The 19,443-nt window shown below is 61.2% G+C and overlaps 2 protein-coding genes across 2 annotated transcripts; both read left to right on the top strand.

Annotated features, from left to right (window-relative positions):
- Window positions 1-6,090: 6,090 nt before the first annotated feature.
- Window positions 6,091-6,741, top strand: BHLHA9 (basic helix-loop-helix family member a9). Its single transcript, XM_044430411.1, has one exon. It carries the CDS (start codon window positions 6,091-6,093, stop codon window positions 6,739-6,741), a length of 651 nt encoding a protein of 216 aa, XP_044286346.1.
- Window positions 6,742-10,933: 4,192 nt separating this feature from the next.
- Window positions 10,934-18,784, top strand: TRARG1 (trafficking regulator of GLUT4 (SLC2A4) 1). The gene is made up of 3 exons (XM_044430412.1): window positions 10,934-11,329; window positions 15,685-15,814; window positions 18,654-18,784. The coding sequence occupies exons 1-3, from the start codon at window positions 10,934-10,936 to the stop codon at window positions 18,782-18,784; spliced, it is 657 nt and encodes a 218-aa protein (XP_044286347.1).
- The last annotated feature ends 659 nt before the right edge of the window (window positions 18,785-19,443 follow it).

Raw genomic sequence — 19,443 nt, forward strand, 5'->3', positions numbered from 1 at the left:
CCCGTTCATTTCACTGTCGTGCTCGGCCGCGCGGCTCCCGTGGCGCGCCCGATCCCCCGGGAGGGCGAGCGATGACCGGGCCCCGTGGACAGGGGCTGCGTGTCTCCCTGGACCGCCCCCCCCCCGTGCAAAATTCGGCCGGGCGACGCGTGGCAGCCGCTGCTCCCTTGGGCCCCGCATGGCGCCACCGAGGGGGCGGCACAAGCCCCCACGTGGCGCCCCTGCGCGACTTTCGTTTCCTCGGCTGGCAGATCGGCCCGAGAGAAGCGGTTTCCTTTCGGGCGCAGGGGGTGGGGCAGTCTCTCAGCAATTTGTGTTCCTTGCGAAGTACTACGGTGTGTTGGCCCTCATGTCCTACTGGGCCTGGCGGGGGCTCATCCAGCCGCTCCCAGGTTCCGCCGCTGCCCGTGCCTTCTTGCCCAGCCACCGGTTTTTCTGCGGTTCCCCAGAAGTGTGCCGTTTTGCCCCATTCTGAAAGACCGACAGGCCTCACCTAAGCCGTGTACTTTTTTAGCCTCGAGTTGAAAGGAGCTCGGTGTTGACAGGGCCCCTTTGCCGTTGGCCCCATGCAAGGCTCCAGTTCCATCCCCGGGGGATTTCTCTGAAACGGGGCTCAGCTCCTGGCCGTCGGAGGCCTTGATAGGTTTGGCACACTCAAAAAGAGCCGTGGGGATGTTGCCATGGCCGGACGGGGCGACGGCTGGCCCCCTCGATGCCGCGGCCTACTGCCCCCGTGGCCGTCGCCGGCCGGCCAAAGCACGAGTCGCCCACGCCTTCCCCAGGCCTGCCCCCCCGGTCCCGGATGCGTCGCCATGCAGCTCGGCTGGCGTGTGGTCCGCTGGGGGGAGCTTCCTGTGAGAAGCATGTGGCTGCCACGTCAGCTGGCATGGCGGGGGGGCAGCTCCGAAGCCGCAGCGCTGAGCTCAGCCGGCGTGGGATGCGGCGAAAGGGCACCTGCGTGGCCCACATCACGCTGCTTGAACCGCTGGGCCCACCCAGAGCCGGGGAGTCTTGCGACGGCCACTTTTAGCCCTTGCGGGCTGCAGGCCGCCACTCACGCGTGGGCACCCACATTCCCGGACGTCCGCAGGGGCACAGAGGCCACCGTTCACCCCGGGGACGCCCACGCAGGAGGAAAAGGGGGCAGGACAGAGGCAGGAGGCGGCAAATACCCTCATTTCCTGCATGCTCTGGCTTCTTCCCTCCCTTCCCGCCAGGCACAAGGGCTGCGAGCGCCAAGCTCTGTCTCCCCGGCAGCCCTGCAAGGTAGGCTAGGCTGAGAGAGGGAAGGTGGCGGGTCCTAGGACTGCTGGATTGGGCCCCGTGGGGACCTGCACCCCCGTTTCACGGGTCCCCAAGCTGGCAGCCCGGCTGCAACGCTGAATGCGAACAGGCGTGATTTTTCCCGAGAAATCGGGGCCCTAGTTCCTCACATCTGCAACAGTGTCGGGAAAATGCACGGAGTTTTTTGGATGTGCAAGTCGAAACGCACACGTTTAAAAAACGAAACACCCTCATTTTTATGCCTCAGCCAATGAATGTAGAGAACGATGCATTTTTCCCATTCAGAAGCTTCAGAGAATGTGGGCGAGCTCGAAAATGGTGGTTCCCCCAACGGGTCTCTGGGGCAGTCTTCCCCAGGCCTCTGGATGTGTTGGACTCCAACTCCCATCTGCTCACTTAGCCTTCCGCAAATGCACGTGCCCATTTTTGTTTCCTTGCATGTGAATCCAAATTCACTCCTTGCCCGCAATCAAAACGAAGGGGCAAGAAAACTCTCAGTTTTGCTTCTGATTTTGAAAATAAAGTGATCCCAGTCTTAAGAGAATCTCAATTTCGGAGGCAGTACACCGCAAAGAGGATATAAGAGGCTGCGGCAGTTCTTCCCTTCCTGTTACGCGTCCAAGGACATCGGACTGTCCTCTGCTGGAAACAGTATACTGGGGGTGGGTGGCTAGGTGGGCCCTGTTGGCATCCGGGCAGGTTCAGCTGATGTGCAAAGTTTTTAAAAAGTGTTTGAAAACCAAGAATGCGGATCGAGGTCCTGCTGGGCTGTGCCCGACCCTTTCCTTCTCCCGCCCCTCTGTGCCTGCAGCCACCCTTCGCCCGCCCCACAGCCATGGCGGGGGGGGAGCGAGGGCTTTTCCGCGCAACGAGATTTATGGCGTGCCGAGACGGCGCCGCCCCTGCCCCCCAGCGCCCGGCCTGCCACGCCTTGGGCTGCCACGGTGGAAGAGAGGCGATAAATCAACGGGGCTTGGGGGAGGCTGAGCAGAGGCGCCCCTCCCCGTCCGCGCCCCCCCTCGGGCAGGCAGCCCACATGCCGAAACCCCGTCCCGGTCCCGACCGGCACAACCCACGAGCTGGGCGCCGCTCCCGGCCAGCAACCCTTCTGCATGTGGGCCCCCCAAAATCCCCTCCTGAAGCAGTTTGGGGGGGACAGCAGCCCAAAACATGCGGGGGGATCGGAGAACCTCTCTAGCCCCGAAGCATGACGAAATGGCACCGCGGGCAACACTTCCTCCTGGCCCGGCTTCCCGCCAGCCACACCCTCGCAGAGGGAGTGCCATTCCGTCCCCAGAGTCCATGGACTCTCCGGCCGGCCGGGTGAGCATGTGCCATGCTCACTGGGCTGGGGGGGGGGTTGGGGGGGGTCCTCTCTGAAGCATTGTGCTCCTTCCCCCCAGCCTTCCAGCTCCTTTCCTCTCACACAATGTTTCGGCTGCAAAATGTCGGGCACTTCACTGTCCGGGAGTGTGTGATGCTCAAAGAGACCCTCCCTGTCCAGCAGCAGTCTACCAGAGTGGGGGGGCACTGCGTTCACGCCCCGTTCCGCACCCTCCGGCGGGGCACCTGCCTTCCAGGGAAGGAATTTTACCCGGCCAGCCCACCCCGCTCTCCACGCTAATAAGCACCTCCACACAGCACCTGGCCGCGGCTTTAAATCACCGCCCCCCAGCCCCGGCGTGTCTGGCTAACTATTAATTTTGACCCACAGAAACGGGGCCCCTTGGCGAGGCGAGATTCCAGCCCCGGAGAGGCCGGGCAGGCGAGCCCCGGAAGGTACGCCCCGGCTCTCCCGCCCCCCTTTGAAGTCCCTTCCCTCGCTCGGAGCACGGAGACGGCGGAATGATCGATTGCCCCACGGCCCGGCAGCAGGGCCTTCAAACGGCCCGGGAGGGAGGGCAGCCGCACAGACAGCCATTGCCACGACGGGTCCAACGCGCCGCGGAGGCGGGCCGAGAACGCCCCTCTCGGGGGGTGGGTGCTGGGGGGCTGGCACGGGCCGGCCCGCAGTGATGTGGGGTGCCATCCTACTTACATTCCGGGTCGGGGGGCTGGCAGTCCTGGGACATTTGCCGCCCAAACTCCCATAGCTTGGCGGGGCCTTTGTCTGCCCGAAGAGGCCGAGGAGGGCCCCTTCCTTTCCCTCTCACGGGATTCCGCCCGGCCTTTCCATCCCGGCAGAGGGCAGGGCATCCGTCAAGGTGGCCGCACCGTCTCCGGACGGGAAGAACCCTGCGGATCCTTGCCCGCTCACGAGGCCAAGCTCCCCGCAAGGCCCTTCCCAGTCACGGCCGTCACGGCCAGTGGGGCTCGATCCAGTGGAGGCCAAGCAGCGCAGGGCCAGTTGGGCAGTGCATCCAGACCACCTGAAAGGGGGGCGTCCCAAGCACCAAATGCACAGCTCCTTCAAAGCTCAGTCTAAAAGCTGGCGTGGGTACACCTCCCCACCGAGCTGGAAGCTGACAGCCGATGCCGAGTCAGTCCCAGGGAAACGCACGGGGAGCTTTTCCTGGCCTTGGTGAGAATGATGGGAGTTGCAGTCCGACACATCTGGAGAACATCTGGTTGGTACAGCTTTGCAGCCATGCCGTGCCATTCAATACACCTCAGTCGGATTGCTTGCTTCTTGATTTCCTCAACATGTATCTTGTCTTTCCCCCAGGGAGCCCAAAGTGGGATAAATAAGCCACTTTTTATCTCCACAACATGGTGGGTTAGCTTGCAAGGCAGCGAAAAGCCCGGAGTCAGCCAAGTGAGTTTCCATGACTGAGTGAGATTTGAACCCGGGTCTTCCAAAACAGAGTGCACACGCCTTCTCGCCTTCAAGCCACGTGGGTTTGCCAGCGTCAGCCCCTCTGAATCCCAAGCAAATGTGTGCAAAATTGCAGCTCCAGTTCCCTGAGCAACATTTCCGGAGGACAATTCCTCTGGTCTGGTCTGCTTTGTCCTTTTCCTGAGTTTTTGGGGCTATATGCACCCGGGACTGGGCGTGAGAAAAATATCATCCCAGTCACTTCTGGATTCCCTGGTTCTGCGCCCTCCAGCCGTCTGTCGTGTGAACGGAGTTATCCCTCCAAATTTGCGCTTGCTGGGAGGTTGCGATGGAGCGATCCGCTCAGAAATGAAAAGATCGGATTGCGCCTGCGAACGCAATTCGGGTTCCAACGTGAAACACTCTGACCCTTTGCAGTAACAACACTCTGCGGGCCAGGCAGAATTGCAACACCGAAATTGCAGGGATGAGGAGAAATATATGAGGAGATACTACGTATTTTCAGATTTTTTTTTCCTTTTTGGACAAGCGTCACTCATTTGGACAAAGTGAACTTAACCCTGGAAGCGCTTTCTGTTCCCACGGGTCCCATCGGGAGAGCCAGAGAAGGCCAGCAGCTAGTCCAGGACTAATCCTGCAAGGACAGGCAGGGAAAAAGCTGCGGGTACCTTTTATCACCTGCCCAGATCTGTCTCCTGACTCGCTTCCTTCCTCGGCCGGGGGCAGGGGGGTCACTGAGACCCCGGAGCAAATTCCCTGCATCTTGCAGCTTGGTGGGGAGGGGGTGGCCATGTCACCCCCCTCCCACTCCAAACCTTTTCAGAGAGAACAGGCGGAGGTGCAGGGAAAGAAATGTTGTTTACACGTGAAAGCGCCTTCAAATTCCGGCCTGGCTGTGCATCGCGGCCAATCTGGTCCAAAAATACCAACACCCATCCGGTAGTGCGCTATCTGCACCAGCTGGATTTCGACCTGTTGCACAGACATTGAAACCATAGCAACTTGTGGATACAGGCCTGGGACTCGAAGGGGGCCAAAATTTTCCTCTGCTCAGGTGGGCCGCGGATTTCAGCTGCAGGGTGAAATCTCCCAGGAGAGCCATGTAAGACCATCGTGGGGAAGTAATTAGCGTGAAGAGGAAGACCCAAAACTCACTGGGGGGCTTTGAGTCACTGACTGACTCTCAGCCTGGCCTACCTCACAGGGTTGATGTGAGGCCGCCAATGGAGAGGACCCTGAACACCAATTTGGGCTCCCTGGCGGGGAAGAAGCAGGCCAGAAATAGAATCCCAGGCAGCCGTGAATGATCTGCGCTTGGGACCATTTTTCTTTCTTTCCAGGACTGGACCCAAATTTAGCTGCACAAAAAAATGAAAAAATAGAAGAAGAGGAGCAGGAGAAAAATGCTTCTCTTCTCCGCTGGGCTAGAAAATGAAAATTAGCATTTGGGGACAGATTATACACGACGGGGGGAGGGGTGGAATGCACATTTGCCCAAGTTCGTGGCCCCAGTCGCTCCATGAACTTCCTGGCTGCAGGGGACGGACAGACGGCTGTGGGGCTGGGACCCCGAATCTCCCAAGTTCCACTCCGTCCCCCTAACTTTTCACCCTGCATGATTAGCATTACCTTTTTTTTTTTTTTTTTGGCCTTTCCTTTAAAAATTAAGAAAAAACCCATGCAACCAATCTGGAGCAGAAGATCTGAGAGCGCTGAAAACCCGCTGGGATGCCACAGCCCCCTAACAAATCAAACTGGTGACAACCCGCTGCCTTGACGGATGCGCCGACAGGCTCATCCTGTGCCCGGCCAACCTGGGAGTGGACAGGGAGGCCGGCCACGGTGTCTTTGCATGCTCCTTCCTGTGCTAGGCCGGATACCTGGAGGCCGGTCATAAAAAGGGAACCCGGGACAGGTCTCCGCAACGCTGCAATTAAGCCTGAGCCTGCGGGAGTGAAGAGGCGGAAGAGGGCGCAGCCAGCGAGGGGCACCGGGCAAGTTCCCCGCTCGGGGCCGAGCTCGTTGGAGTGATGCCTGGCGCTGCAGCCGGCCGCCGGGGCGAAGGCGGCTCCTGGGGAGAAGGGCCGCCGGGCGCCTCCACGTGGGACGTGCGTCTCCCACAGCCCTGCCAGGGGGCGGCCCACCCCGGGGCCACGGAGCAGGCCAAGCCGCGGCGCAAAGCCCGGCCCACGCGCTCCAAGGCCCGCCGCGTGGCAGCCAATGTCCGCGAGCGCCGGAGGATCCTGGATTACAACCAAGCCTTCAACGCCCTGCGGCTGGCCCTCCGGCACGACCTGGCGGGCAAGCGGCTCTCCAAGATCGCCACGCTGCGCCGGGCCATCCACCGGATCGCCTCGCTCTCCAGGTCGCTGCGCTCCGCCCCCCCGGCCCGGTGGCCCTGTGCCCACGCCGAGTGCCGCTGCAGCGGCGACCCGCCCGGCCTGTTCCCGCTGCCGCAGGAGCCCAGCTGTGCGAAGGCACCCCCGCTTCCGGGCCCCCCCGAAGCGTCGCTCCAGCGCCTCCACGAAAGCCCCCAAGAGGGCAGTTGCCCTCCTGGGCTGGCTTATCACCCCGGGGGCAGCAGGCCCCCCCTGGGCCAGGCCGCCTGCCACCAAAGACGCATGGCCGACCTCCGAAGCCGTCACCCCGGGCCTCTCCCTTGGGAATATGGAATTTTCTAAAGGCCCTCTCCTCCCAGGGTGACCAAGCCGGCCAGAGCAGCCGCCGCCGCTGCCGCCCAAGGTAATGGCTGTCTGAACTGCCGTCGGATCGGGTCCATTTTGGGGGACGGGTCTTTTAAGGGTTGCGATATATGCCTGGCGCCTGAGAGATTCCGTTCTGTTTCTTTTCTTTCTTTCTCACTCGTTACTCATATTGCATTCTAATTGACATGTTTACAATGTTACCAAGAAAATATAGAAAATAGGACACATTTTCAACTAGCCAAACAGAGGCACTGTGTAAGGAACCGAAATACAGGGCAGAAATCACGGGAGTTTCAGGGGTGCAGTGTTTAAACTGTAAGCTCCTTGGGGCACAGCCCTAACCGCTTGTGGCAGAAGTTGGGGGAATGGGAAAACCCACTGGCTTGGCCAGCCGGGGGTGTTGGAAGTAGATGTCTGCCAACATCTGGAAAGCAGTGTGTCTTCCATCGCTGAATAGAGAGACCCTAATTATAACAACAGCCCTGTGACCCCAAATACGGAAACGAGATGAGTGTATCTTCGGGATGCTGGACTGAGCTGGAGAGACCCTTCCGCCGATCGCTGGATGAGTTGCTCGGGCAGTAAGGGTCCCCGTGCGGGACATGCGACCTCACGCAGGCGACGGTGTCTCACAGGGAAGCCATGGGGCTGCGGGTGTCCATGTCACCCCCAAACGATCCTCTCGGGGCCACCCTGCACAACGGAAGCCCCCATCCATCCTTTGGCGGTCCAACGGTTTCCTGATGTTGCCTTAAGTTTGCACCTTCGAAACCTGCAGACGGCCTCGTCAGGGCTTACTCGCGAGTCAGCGGGCGCCGGCGGTTTTTCAGAAGATGCCTCTGGGCCTTCGCAGGCTGTGCCCCAGGAAAGCTGCCGCCCGTCTTTGTAAATAGAAAGCATCCCGTTGTCCGCACTTCTGGGCTTCTTTCTCAGACTGGGACTCTGCCTTCCTGCCACACCGAAGCTGGGATGCTTCCGCTGTCCATCGACAGGTCGCCGTTTGATTTACAGCCATTATCCTGCATTTCCCACAAATACGTTGTCCTTGACCCGTCACTGAAACGAATATGGTTTCAAATCCAAGAAGCGCTCCAGAGCCACTGTCAATGAGAACAGCCTCTGAGTCTGCGTGTTTCGCTCCCTTCCTGTCTTATTGCTTTTAACACGCACCCAGGCATTCCCCAACCTGGGCCCAGCCCAGCACCCATTATCCCCAGCCAAGGGAGGGTAAAATAGGCCTGTGATAGAGCCACAAACTCTTATAGCCGGCGTTGTTTCCTATTCAGCGACAGGTTTTAAAGGTGTGACTCTCTGGTCTCTGATGCTCCCTAGGAAAACCCGAGAAACGCGGGTTCAAGTCCGTGCCTGGCACGACAGCTCGCCGGGGGCCTCCGGGCCAGTGCTGGACCCTCAGCCTGGCTGACCTCACGGAGATGTTGTGGGAATGGCACGGGCAAGCCCAGGGGCTTCTTCGGGAGCGGGAAAAGGGCAGGACCGAAAGGAAGAAAAATAAAGAAATGAGAACCAGAGCCACGCTGCGATTTTGTTCACCGGTCTGCTCGGGTGTGGAATCAGCCGGGGGAAGATTGAGAGGTGACACACGAATTCTGCCATGAATTAGATGTGAAACCACCCAGCTGTCATTCTCAGAGGACGCCCGGGAGTAAAACCCACCGGGCTCAATGCAACTTACTTCCGAGTTGATCTGCGGTGTGGGGCGGATTTAGAGGTGGGGCACCAAGAGACCGTTGGGTGACTTCCCCTAAACAAGGCAGAACTGGCAGTTGTGGTTGACTGCAACTCCCACCAGCCCCAGCCAGCACACAGGGGTCAGGGGTGCTGGGAGTCGCGATCCCAATGCTCCACTCAGCAGCTGAAAGCAAACCGTGTACAAGGCTTTGTCTGTGCTCGATCCTGGTGGGCCGGTTTCCACTCGTGGGGAAACGGGCGACACCCACCGCCACGCAGCTGGAAGGGTTTGCACGACTGTGCGAAGAGCAAGAGGTCTGTGGAATCTGGAAGCTCGCCTGACCTTTTGTGGTGTTTGCGTGTCTCCTAATAAAAGCACTGTCCACTCTGTGGGTTTCCTGTTTGGCTTTGTTTTCTCCTAATGGGATGACATGGCTACCTATGATCGGGGGAGGCTGAACATGTGTGCATGTGAACATGCAAACCAAGGCTCAGGCGCACCGTCTGACACGGCAGCGGTGGATAAACCAGGCGTGTAAAGAAGGCAGCGGAGCCGTGAAAAAGCTACGGAGGCGCTCTTTAAAAAGGAAAGAAGCGGCCGTGCCCTTCAGATGATGCGACTATGACTCTCATCCCCTCTAACTTATGGTGGCTGAGGATGATGGGAGTTCTAGTCCCTCTGGAAAAAGCCAGGTTGAAAGAGCTGGAGGTGTTGAAAAGCCGGATGAATACAGAGGGGAGGGTCTGAAAAGCAATTTGCTCTGCAAGGCAATCTTGTTTGGCAAATGTGCACGAAAAAGGGGTGGAGGCGGGACCGGAATAGTGTTGCTCCGGACAGTTTTATTCACAGGCAAAAAAGCACCTGAGGGAAAGTCTGTTGCTGCATCTGTGGATCTTTGGAACTGGGCCCATGTTGCGGAGCCAGGCGAGCTTCCAATTTGTACGTGTTTCCCTCCTGCGGAGAGAACGGTACCCAATCTCTAAATGAAATCGCGCGAGCCTCACTGGTGGGGAAGGGGAAGGAAAGACCATCCAGGTTTTCTTCTTCCAACGAGCCAGACGCTCCAGGCTTGGGTGGTTTTGACGGCTCCCGCAAGGTGGCGCTCGGCGCTCACCATACGGTCTCCGGCCTCTCCTCCTTGCCTGGAAGAGCAAAATGGGCCCCGGGCGGGGGCGGGGGCGGGGGGGGCAAAGGCGAGGCAAGCGTCTCGGCAGGCATCGCCACGGCCAGCTGCAAAAGGCCAAGGATTAACTGTTCTTAACTGTGCCTAGCAATTATTCCGCAGCATTAATCATGACCACACATTGTTAGCCGTTATTAATCAGCTTCTTCTCTTAGCGATCGCTGTGAATGCTGACTTCGCGTGGAGAAGCCACCCTTCGGCCCCGGGGGGGGGGGTGTCGCTCCTTAATGCAAGCTTCGTCGAGGTGCTTGTGAAGCAGCCGAGGGCCGATCTGGGGGCTCAGCGCTGCTCTGCCCCACAGGTCCTTCTTCGCTAGCATGGCCTGGCCCGGCGACTGGCGACTGGCAGGGCAGGGCAGGGTCTGGCAGCCAGAAGGCCGCGTCCTGCGGCCAGGCAGGTGGCCCAGAAGTCCCCAAGCAAGGCCAAGGGATGCTTTGGCCAAGCACTTTGTGGGCGCAGCAGGGGGGCGCTGTCTCAATCCCGTGCACGACTGGAAGGAAGAATGAATGGGGGTGGGGGGACAGAGAGGCCAACCACGCACACAGAGGGGCCTCCTAAAACGGTACCAGGGAAGATCCGTGTGTGTTAGGAGGCAACCGAGAGCTGCCCAGAGGCCCTGCGGATCGGGGCCAGCCAGTTCTATGAACCAGGGACGGGCCACGACGAACCGCGAGCGAGGCGCCGGTGGAGCCGCGCCGGGCTCAGGGCAGAAGCGCGGGGAGTGTTGCCGTAGCGGGAGAAGGGAGCTCAGCCTCCGCCCCGGTCCCTCTTACCTTGGCAGGGCGGCATCCCGTGGGGCGGCGTCTGCCAGGGGGCGAGGGAACGGGGGCTTGGCGCTGGAAAGGCGTCGGCCAGAGGCAGCCTCCCGCGAGCAACGGCGCGCCCGCACCCCCGCCGCCGCCGCCCGGCGCATCCCGCCGCCGCCGCCGCGCGTGCCCGCAGAGCCGCCCGGGGCTCCGCTGGGGCTGGCGACTGGCGGGGGGGCTGGCTGGCTCCGCCCTCCCCCCATGAGCTCACATGCAGCCTGGGCGGCCCCTCGGACGGTCGCTGCGCAAAGTTGCCAAAGAGCGCTTGGAGACGGCGGCGAGCGCAGCGGAGGGCGAGACCCGGCCGGCTGGGACGCGGGCGGGCGAGCGCAGCGCAGCGCAGCGCAGGCGCCGGGAAGCCCTGGGCACGGAGGGAGCCGCCCCGGGGACCCGCGGCGCGGCGGTCGCCTCCCGCTCGCCGCGCCCCGTCCACGCGCCGCGCCGCCGCCCGGGCCATGAGCTTCTAGGCGCGGCGAGGCGAGGCGCGGCATGGACCTCGCCACGGACGCGCACCCGGCGAAGGCGCTGCAGGGCGGCCCCCCGGCCGCCGAGGCGCAGGAGACGGAGAAGCTGCTGACGCGCGGCGGCGCCCGCCTCTCCAAGTCCTTCTCGGCCGTCGACGGGGCGCTGGCGGCGGGGGCGGCGGAGAGGAACGGCCCCCACGTCGGCCCCTACCAGGCCAGCTCCGAGGGGCAGCTGGAGCCGCGCTCGCGCTCGACCTCGCTCTCGCCGTCGCGGCTCAGCCTGGGGCGCGCCTCGTCCACGGCCACCGCGTCCAACCTGCACGAGCCCGGCCGCTCGAGGGACTACCTGCCGCTGGCCATCTTCTCGTGCTTCTGCCCGGTCTGGCCCATCAACATCCTGGCCCTGGTCTTCTCCATCATGGTAAGCGCCGCCCGCGTCCCCTGGCGGGCTCCTCCGGGCTCCGGGGGGGCGCCGAGCGCAAGGGCGCACGGCCCGCTTCTCCGAGGGCCCCCGTGCGCCCTGGGCGCAGGCGAGAGCGGCCGCGCGTCCCCCCGCCTCCAGGGGCACCTCCTCCTCCTCGGCAGGCGGCGTGAACGGGGAGGGGGCGCGAGAGGGGCGGCGGGCCGCGCCCCCCTCCCAAATGCCCCTCGGACGTAGCACGGCGCTCGCGAAATTCCGGGAAGGCGCCGATGGGCGAGGGCAGCCGGGATGAAGCCCCGAGACGCCCCCGGTTCAGCCGGATCCGCATCAGCACGAAAGAGCGGGCGCCGCGAACCGCGGAGCAAACTTTGCCGAGGATTTGGCAGAATCGGGGCTTGGCGTTTGATTCCAAAAAGCTCTGGCGCGGAGTTTGGGAAAGGGGAGCGGGGAGAGGAGGGGAGCTGGAATCCGTGGGGAGCTGGGGGGGGTTATCACTGAGTCATGTCAGCACCCATAAAAAGAAGCTCAAGGGTCTTTCAGATATCAGGTCCCGAAATTATTCGTGTAATACGTTGGTGAGGCCGAATAGAAGCTCACACAGCTCTCCACTTCGGAGAGCTCCGCACCTGCTTCGCCAGGTGAGGCGGTATAAAGAGCGGGTGGGGCGTTGCTGTGGGGGGGGGGGAGAGCTGCTGATCTCTAAGCCCCAGCGTGGGCGTCCAGCTTGGACGATCAGACTGGATGACCCCAACAACAAGCACCGTCTCCTCCTCTCCCCCCCAAGCTGGCTCTGCCTCGCGAAATGAACTGGCCGTCTCGAAAACTCGCATGTTTCGGCCTGGCAAGAAACTGAGCTGTCGCAGATTCGGAACTGCGTTTCTGGACGACGCGGCTTGCCTTGTCGTTTTAAAAGCAGAAAGTGTGGGGAGCCCAGCCCCAGTCCTGTTTAGAGCAGATCCACGGAAAGGAACGGGGCTTCGACGAGCCACGCTTGGATTCCAGGCAAGGGGGCTATGCTGGAGGTTGAGCCGAACCAGGCTGGCGGCTGAGGGGGTGCTGTTCTCCCCGCTTCTGGCGGGTCATCCGTGTTCAGAAAAGCCCCTTCCTCAGCTGCCCGTTTTCCTAGCTGCCCTGGGGATCAGCCACAGCCGAGGGGTGAGGAGCCAACGAGGCGACTCTTGTTTGCTTCTGGATCTCTCCAGAGACGGCCGGCCTCCCATTTTCTCCTCATGGGGCCAGGACAAGGGGGTTTGTTGTGGGCGGCTTTTGTCGGGCGGAATTTTGAGGCAGGGTGCACAGCGAAAGGGAAAGCCTCTGCGTGAATGGAGAACAGACAGGGATGCTATGTAACGATCAAGAAACACACCCCTGAGCATGGACAGAGTGCTGCTGTCCACAGGGGACAACCAAAGCCTCTCGAATGCAGGAGCCCCTCCCACAAGTTCCTCCTGCAGCAGCCCCGGTATCGGGGATAGACTGCTCCGGCCAATGGAAGCTCCATTTCACTACCGTGGCTACTCAGCTCCCCACTGCGAGCATGCCTCAGGCGAAGCCCGTGGGCACCGAACTCGCTACAGCAAAGTGTCCGGGTGCGTTAATTATGCAGTGCCCGAAGAAGTAATCGCTTTCATCTCTCTGGAATCCACTGCCAAATAATCCCATTTAATATTATATGAGAAGGAGTGCGCCCTTCTTTCACTCTCTTCCTTCCTCCACTCTCCCCGTCTCAGGCAGCCTTTTCTGGCCCTCCACCGCAGGCGTTCACAACCTGGCGCCTGCAAGATTCGCTGGACTGCAGGTTTTCCTTAGAAAACAACGGGGAACGGGGATGATTGGCCTCCAGAACATTGCTAGCCAGCACAGCTGAGGGCTGGGGAAGATGGGAGGGGCAGTCCAACATGGCGAAGGCCACGGGGATTCAGGACAGAGGTGGGGAATGGGCGGCTCTCCAGATGTGGAGGGACCGCAATGGCCATCATCCCCAGGCGGCACAGCCAACAGGGGTGGCTGATGGGAGCTGCAGCCCAGCCACACCCAGAGGGCTGCGCCCTCCCCATCCTGGCTGCAGAAGGGAGGAAACTCGGCTGGGCGTTTTGCAGCGCTCCCTCGGGACTGCCCCACGCTCAGTCCGGGAGCCGGGTCGGCATTCACCAAGAGTGCCTCTGAGCATGGCGAGCTGGCCTTTCTTTTCAACCACCGCCTCTCCACGCCCCAAGTCCCCACACAGCCGGGTCTGCGTGCCCCCCAGCAATAGTGGCTTTATCCAGAAACAGACGGGCCGGGGCAGGGAGGCCGGGCGGGACGGCACAGCTCACCAGACGGCCCCTGCTCTCAGGGACGGGGCCGGGGGGGCTCTCAGAGCCAGCCCCCGCTGTGGAGCACAGGGAGCGCTGCAGGGACCCGGGCTGAAAGAACGAGGCTTGCGAGGCGTGGTGGCCACAGATGGGGCTGCAGCACATACCCGGCTGGCAGGGACCGCCAGGGTGCGGTTGCTGGGGGGGGGCAGCCCATGGGGGGGGGCTGGCGGGGCAGAGGACCCGTCCACTTCCGTTCTGCCTTCCACTCTGGCCATCAACACCCAGTAATCATTCACTTCAGTAGCATTCCTTAATCCGCTATCAACAATCGCAGTTGCCTCTGCTTTACATAAGTATTATTTTTGCCTGTTGCCGCTGCTACTCTTTTCTACTCTTGCCGGCTTTTCGCACCCCTGCTCAGCTTCCGGGGGGCTCTCCGCCCTACGGCTTGTTCCGAGCAACTAACCCCTTCGAGGCAACGCGTCCATCAGGACACCCCCACATCTCCAGATTCGGGCCCACTTCAGCCCCTGAAACCTCACATCTGCCTTCGCAAAGCCCATTCAGACAGAGAAAAGCCCGCTATGAGCAGACAGAACAAATCGGCCGACCCCGCCCCCCCCGGCGTACCCCGGGCAGCACGGCTGGGTGTTGTGGGACGCATACCGGCCTCGTACCCGCCGGGGCACCCCGTGCCTCTCCCAGGTGCCTGTTGCTAGTTATGGCTTGGGGAGCCTTGGGTGGGCAAAGGGTTAAAGGGGATGCCGGCGAGGGGGGGCCATGGGCATGGGAGGGGTCGGGCAGGGGGTGCGGGGGTCTCCGCCAGCCCTTTTGTGAGAAGGCAAATTAAAGGGTGGGGGGGGGGCTGGAAGATTCCCGCAAGGAGCTGTCCATGGTGGAAGGATAACCCGGCAGGGAATAAAAGCTTTTAAGCCTTTCTGCATTGAGGCATTTTTCTTTTGCCAAAATGTCTCCTTCCGTAAATATTGCCTGCCTGCACATCGCTTCACTTGGGCTGCTTTAATGCTTTCTGTCACTGCTTCATTTATTCTGCCTCCAGCCCACATTTCTCTCTGCAAGGGACCTGAGGCGCCTTGCAAGCCTTCCTCCTCTCCGTTTTATCCTCACAACAACCTCGTGAGGTAGGCCAGGAGGAGAGTCTGCGACTGGCCCAAAGGCACCCTGTGAACTTGCACGGCCCAGTGGGAATGAGGACCTGGGACTCGCCAGTCCCAGTCCGACACCTTAACCGCCACATCCCACTGGCTGTCTTTTTAAAGGTTTGAAACAGCCTCGGCGAGGCAGCTTGTGCTTTGATCTAGAACACAGTATGAAAAATAATATGCATCCGTCTGTCCGTCACTGCCGTCATTCCAAGACCACGAACGGCAGACACCCCAAGCTGAGTCCACGTACTGGGGGGCCCCCACGGGTGCGTAGCCTGGGGTTATTCCTTTCCTCCGCGTGCATCCGTCAATTTCAGTTAAAGGGGAGGCTCTGTGTTCGGAGGTTGCAGGAACAGCTTCGGCCACCAGGTGGCGGACTCACGACCGGCACGAAGCACAACAGTCCAGGCAAAGAAATGAGCAGAAGAATGACGCTGCCCTTCCCCGGGGGGGGGGGGGGGGGGGGGGGGACAGATCTCTCCCTTCAGGGGCTGCAAGAGTGCCTCTGGGCATGACTTCACTTGCACGCAACACCAGTCTCCAAAAGCTGCGTCTACTTGCTGGAAGGCTGGGCTGCACCGACGGCCATGGGGTAGTGGCCCCGGGGCTCCCAGGGACGCGCTGCCGGCTCTTTTATCAGCAGGGAAACGGGCAGCATCCGCCACCGCCCTCCAAATTCCCTGCCCCTTGGAAGGGGCGGGGGCGGCGGAAACGGGCTGCAACGCAGTCAGATGCCCCTCAGGGACGGACCTGGAGGGCAGGAGACCCTGCCGCCCCGCGCCGGATGTGGGCGTGGGCTTCCCTCCACGCGCACCGTGCTCCCAACACCGCGACAGACCAGGCACGGCGCTGGCCCAAGATGAAAATGTGTCCGTTTCCCCCTTCCTGCCAGTCTAGGAACAGCCACCAGCAGGGCGACGTGGACGGGGCGAGGCGCCTCGGGCGAGTGGCCCGGTTCCTCAGCATCCTCTCCATTGTGCTTGGGACCCTCATCATCCTCATCTGCTCACTGAACTTTGCAGGTAAGCTCTCTCCGCCTCCACTTCAGAAGCTTTGCCGGCATCTTTTCTCCCCGCGCACGCATCCGGCCCGGTGCTCAGGCGCCTCGCTACAATCCTTCCCATGAAAATAATGGTTCTAGTCCTCATGGTCCTGAAAAAACAGGCTGGTTACAATAGGAACTTCTGAAGCTGCCTTATGCAGAGTCGAAGCATCGGCTTATTAGCACAGAGCTGCCCGCGTGAGCCAGCGGCCGCCCCAGCGGGTTTCAGGAGCGGCTCTTTTCCTTGGAGTTCTAGTCCAACATGTTTGGAGAGAAGTCGCTGCCAGGGAAGCTCCCCAGGACGGGAGTCCTGGACCTTTCACTTGGATTCCAGGGTGAGGACGCTGTGCGCAGAATTTCCTGCTCCCAGCGGATCTTTGCGAGGGCCATGCTCTGCCCGCTCTGGGGGATGGCTGATTACTACTTTTTACATCGTTCCCTTGGAGAGCCACATCTGGGAACCTGCTGGGGCGGGAAGTGGCGCATGCCCCCAATTTTAAGTCAGGAAACACAGGTGCTGCTCGGCGAAGGCAATGAAGGGGATGCTCAGGGCTGAAAAGCTGGGGGCACAGGCCCGGGCAAGCAGAGAAAGCGCAAATCTGTACAGCCGAACTCGCGTGTGTCTGGAAAAGGATCTTTCCCCCTGGAGGAACATGGGGGGGTGGGGGTCAGACACAGCAGAAACGATCTGTGCCCCTGGATGGGAGGCGGTGGGGCAAAGGGCCCGCCAGAAATGTGGGGCTCCAAAGGAAAGACTGGGGGCCTGCATCCCTTGTGCAGCACCCCCCCCCCCCAGTTGATGGACAAGCCAATGGAAGCAGACGGAGACCTGGGGGTTACGTGGCTTGCAGTCAAATCACAACGTGGTTTTGGCCGCTGGGCGAAAGTGATGGGATGCATATCAATATAGGGGAAACTTCGTTACGTCACGTGGCGCTTTTGTGGCAAGACCCAGGCCAGAGTCGGGCGGGATGCAGCCCTCCAGATGTCTGAGACTCCAGCTCCCATTATCCCTGACTGCGCTGCTGGGGCTTGCAGTCCAAGGCAGCTTGCCTACCTCTGTCTAAGCCAGTCAGCTGGGTGCAAAAGCCACTGGACAGGCCAGTATTTTGCATGGGGGGCTGCCAGCTGGACTAATGCCTGCCCCCACCTTGGTTTCCAGGTCTCCTGAAATCGAATTAGCACGGCCTGAGCCCTGCGAGCGATGGATGCGGCCTTCGCCCTGTGGCCACCTCCAGTGCCCGAGTGGCCACGAAGGACATGGGTTTTGCAAGAAGGGACCCGCGGGTGGAGACCCTTTGCAGTCCGCGGTGGTAGCCAAACGGACCATCCTAGGAACGGGAGGCAGCCGGGGCCCCTGAAAGGCCCCCACCGTGCGGCACGGGGCTTCTCCTCGTCGCCACCTGCTCTGCGATGACGCTGAGGAAGGCCGATGGGGTGGGACGCGGGCAGATGCCTCTCTTCCCCCACCTTTTCATCTCGGCGCGAGTTCTTCTTGGGTTTTGTGCAGGCTGGTGTTCCCCCGTGCTGAAACGTCGCCGAGTCCCGGAGGAGACGGAGCCCTCAAGGGACTGAACTGGTGTGGAGCCCACGCCGAGCACCGCTCTTTTCTGTAGGATGGGTGCAATCCTGCAAAGCCACCGAGCAGGGAAACCGGAATGGCGCAGGGGACTTTCCTACTTTGGAGGGAAAAGGGCCGAACTGCATGCTCTGCTCGTAGGAAAAAACCCTTCCAGTAGCAGGGGCGGAAAGCGACCCCCGGGCCGTGGCCCTTTGTTCCAGCCCCGGTTCTGCATGACGGCTGGGCGGCTTTTGCAGGAGACGCCCCCCCTTGCTCTGTGCTGGAGGATAAGTCGCAGCCCCCTCCCCGTCTCCTTGGTGCAGGGCGCTTCCTTCCTGGGGGCAGTTCACAGCATGAGCCGGTGACCGGCCTCCCCCGCTTCCCTCCGCTCGGGCGCAAGAGCCCGGCTTGGCACACGCAGCTTCTGCAGGGCACGGATCCCGGACGAGGGGCCACTTCCTTTCCTAACCTGCTCATCCAGGTTTGGAGCAGCTGTGTGCAGAGCCAGGGGCGGGTGGCCAAGATCGGTGTGGGTTTGGTGCAGCGGGAAGCGCCGAGGCGCAGGCCGAGCTGAGACGCCGCTTTGCTCCACCCCGAAAGCACCGTGGTTCCCAGTTTTTCCGTCTCCGTGGGAAATCGCCACCAAGAAGGGCGAAAGCTGCCACCGAAGCCCTTCACAGCTTGCGGAACAGTTGACTTCCAAGTGCTGCGGCAATATTTAGTTGTACAGAACGGGAAGCCCAGAACACGAGGCTTCCTCTGGGCTGGCAATGGCACTCCTGCCCCGATTCCCGGCTCCCCACAGCCATGATACAGTCGCTGGCTGCGCATGTTTCAGAGAACCCCCCCCCCCCCGCTGAACCAAGGAGCCGCTTTCCAGAACGTGCAGCAACGCATGACCCCGCTCAAGCCATGTTGGGGAACCCCCTGCTGGATTCTGCCCCCCACAACATGACATGTGTGGGGCGGCTGCAGCGGGGCCAGTGCCCGAATGGAAATTTACACTAGCTATCTGAAATACTCCCCCAGGCGGGAGGGTGGAAGGCAAGGGGGCAGATGGCCGTTTCTGTTCTCCAAGAAGCGGTGGGCAACTTCTTGGATTACAACTCCCATCTGCCCCAGCCAGCAAAGCTAATGGTGAGGGATTAGGCAGCGGCTGTTTCCTAAAAGCAAGTGGCTTATCCGTGGAGCCCCCGAACCCACCAGCCAGTCTTAAAACCCCCGGGGCACTCTCTCCCTTCGGCTGCCCACTTTCCAGCGGCCAAGCTGGTTCTCTCAAGCCCGGGCCACCGCCAGCCACTGGCCACCAGCCACCGGCTGAAGCCCCCCTGCCTGATGGCTAGAATCGCGTGGCCGCCGACTCTCACAGAAACATCTCCAGGCTTTTGAGAGCGAGATGAGCCGCCATTTAAAGCGGACACCCAGATCCTTCAGCCGGGGAGGGGGGTCCCACGAAAGTCCTGCCCCCCTCCCCCAACTGCCCACGATTTGGTGGTCCCCCAGCTTTTCTGCTCAGCCCGCCCCACTAAAAGTTGAACCATCGCTCCTATGGCTGAATTGTGAGCAGTGAAAGCTCTCGGCCCCGATTAATGCCGTTCGGAGGTTTCGGACCCGCTGCTTTGGCCTCTGGTCACCGGCATCCTCTGGATGGGTCGGACTACAGCTCCCATCCTCCCTAGCCAGCTGGGGATTATGGATGCAACCGGAGGGTGTCCAGATGCGGAAGGCTGGTCTGATACAGCTTACAGGGTATGCTGCTGACATTTAGGGGAAGCCCGGGAAAAGCGGCGTCCCTCCATTCACAGAGTTCGTACGAAAGCAAAAGCCAGGCGACTCGGGGGCCCCTTCCCTTTCCAGCAGGATGGAGCACCTCAGTCCCAAACGACAAAATATGCTGAGCGGTGACAGTTCGGCCCCAGGGACGAGGACCCCCAGAACCCAGCCGGCCTTCTGCATTTTCAAAACGTGCATCTACGATTTTCCACACGGGCCGTCAGAATTCACCCGCAGGCCAAGGGAAACCCTTTGGGACACCCCCTTTTTCTCAT

This window comes from Varanus komodoensis, unplaced genomic scaffold, assembly GCF_004798865.1.
Source record: "Varanus komodoensis strain SLA01 unplaced genomic scaffold, ASM479886v1 scaffold20_1, whole genome shotgun sequence".
Taxonomy (NCBI): domain Eukaryota; kingdom Metazoa; phylum Chordata; class Lepidosauria; order Squamata; family Varanidae; genus Varanus; species Varanus komodoensis.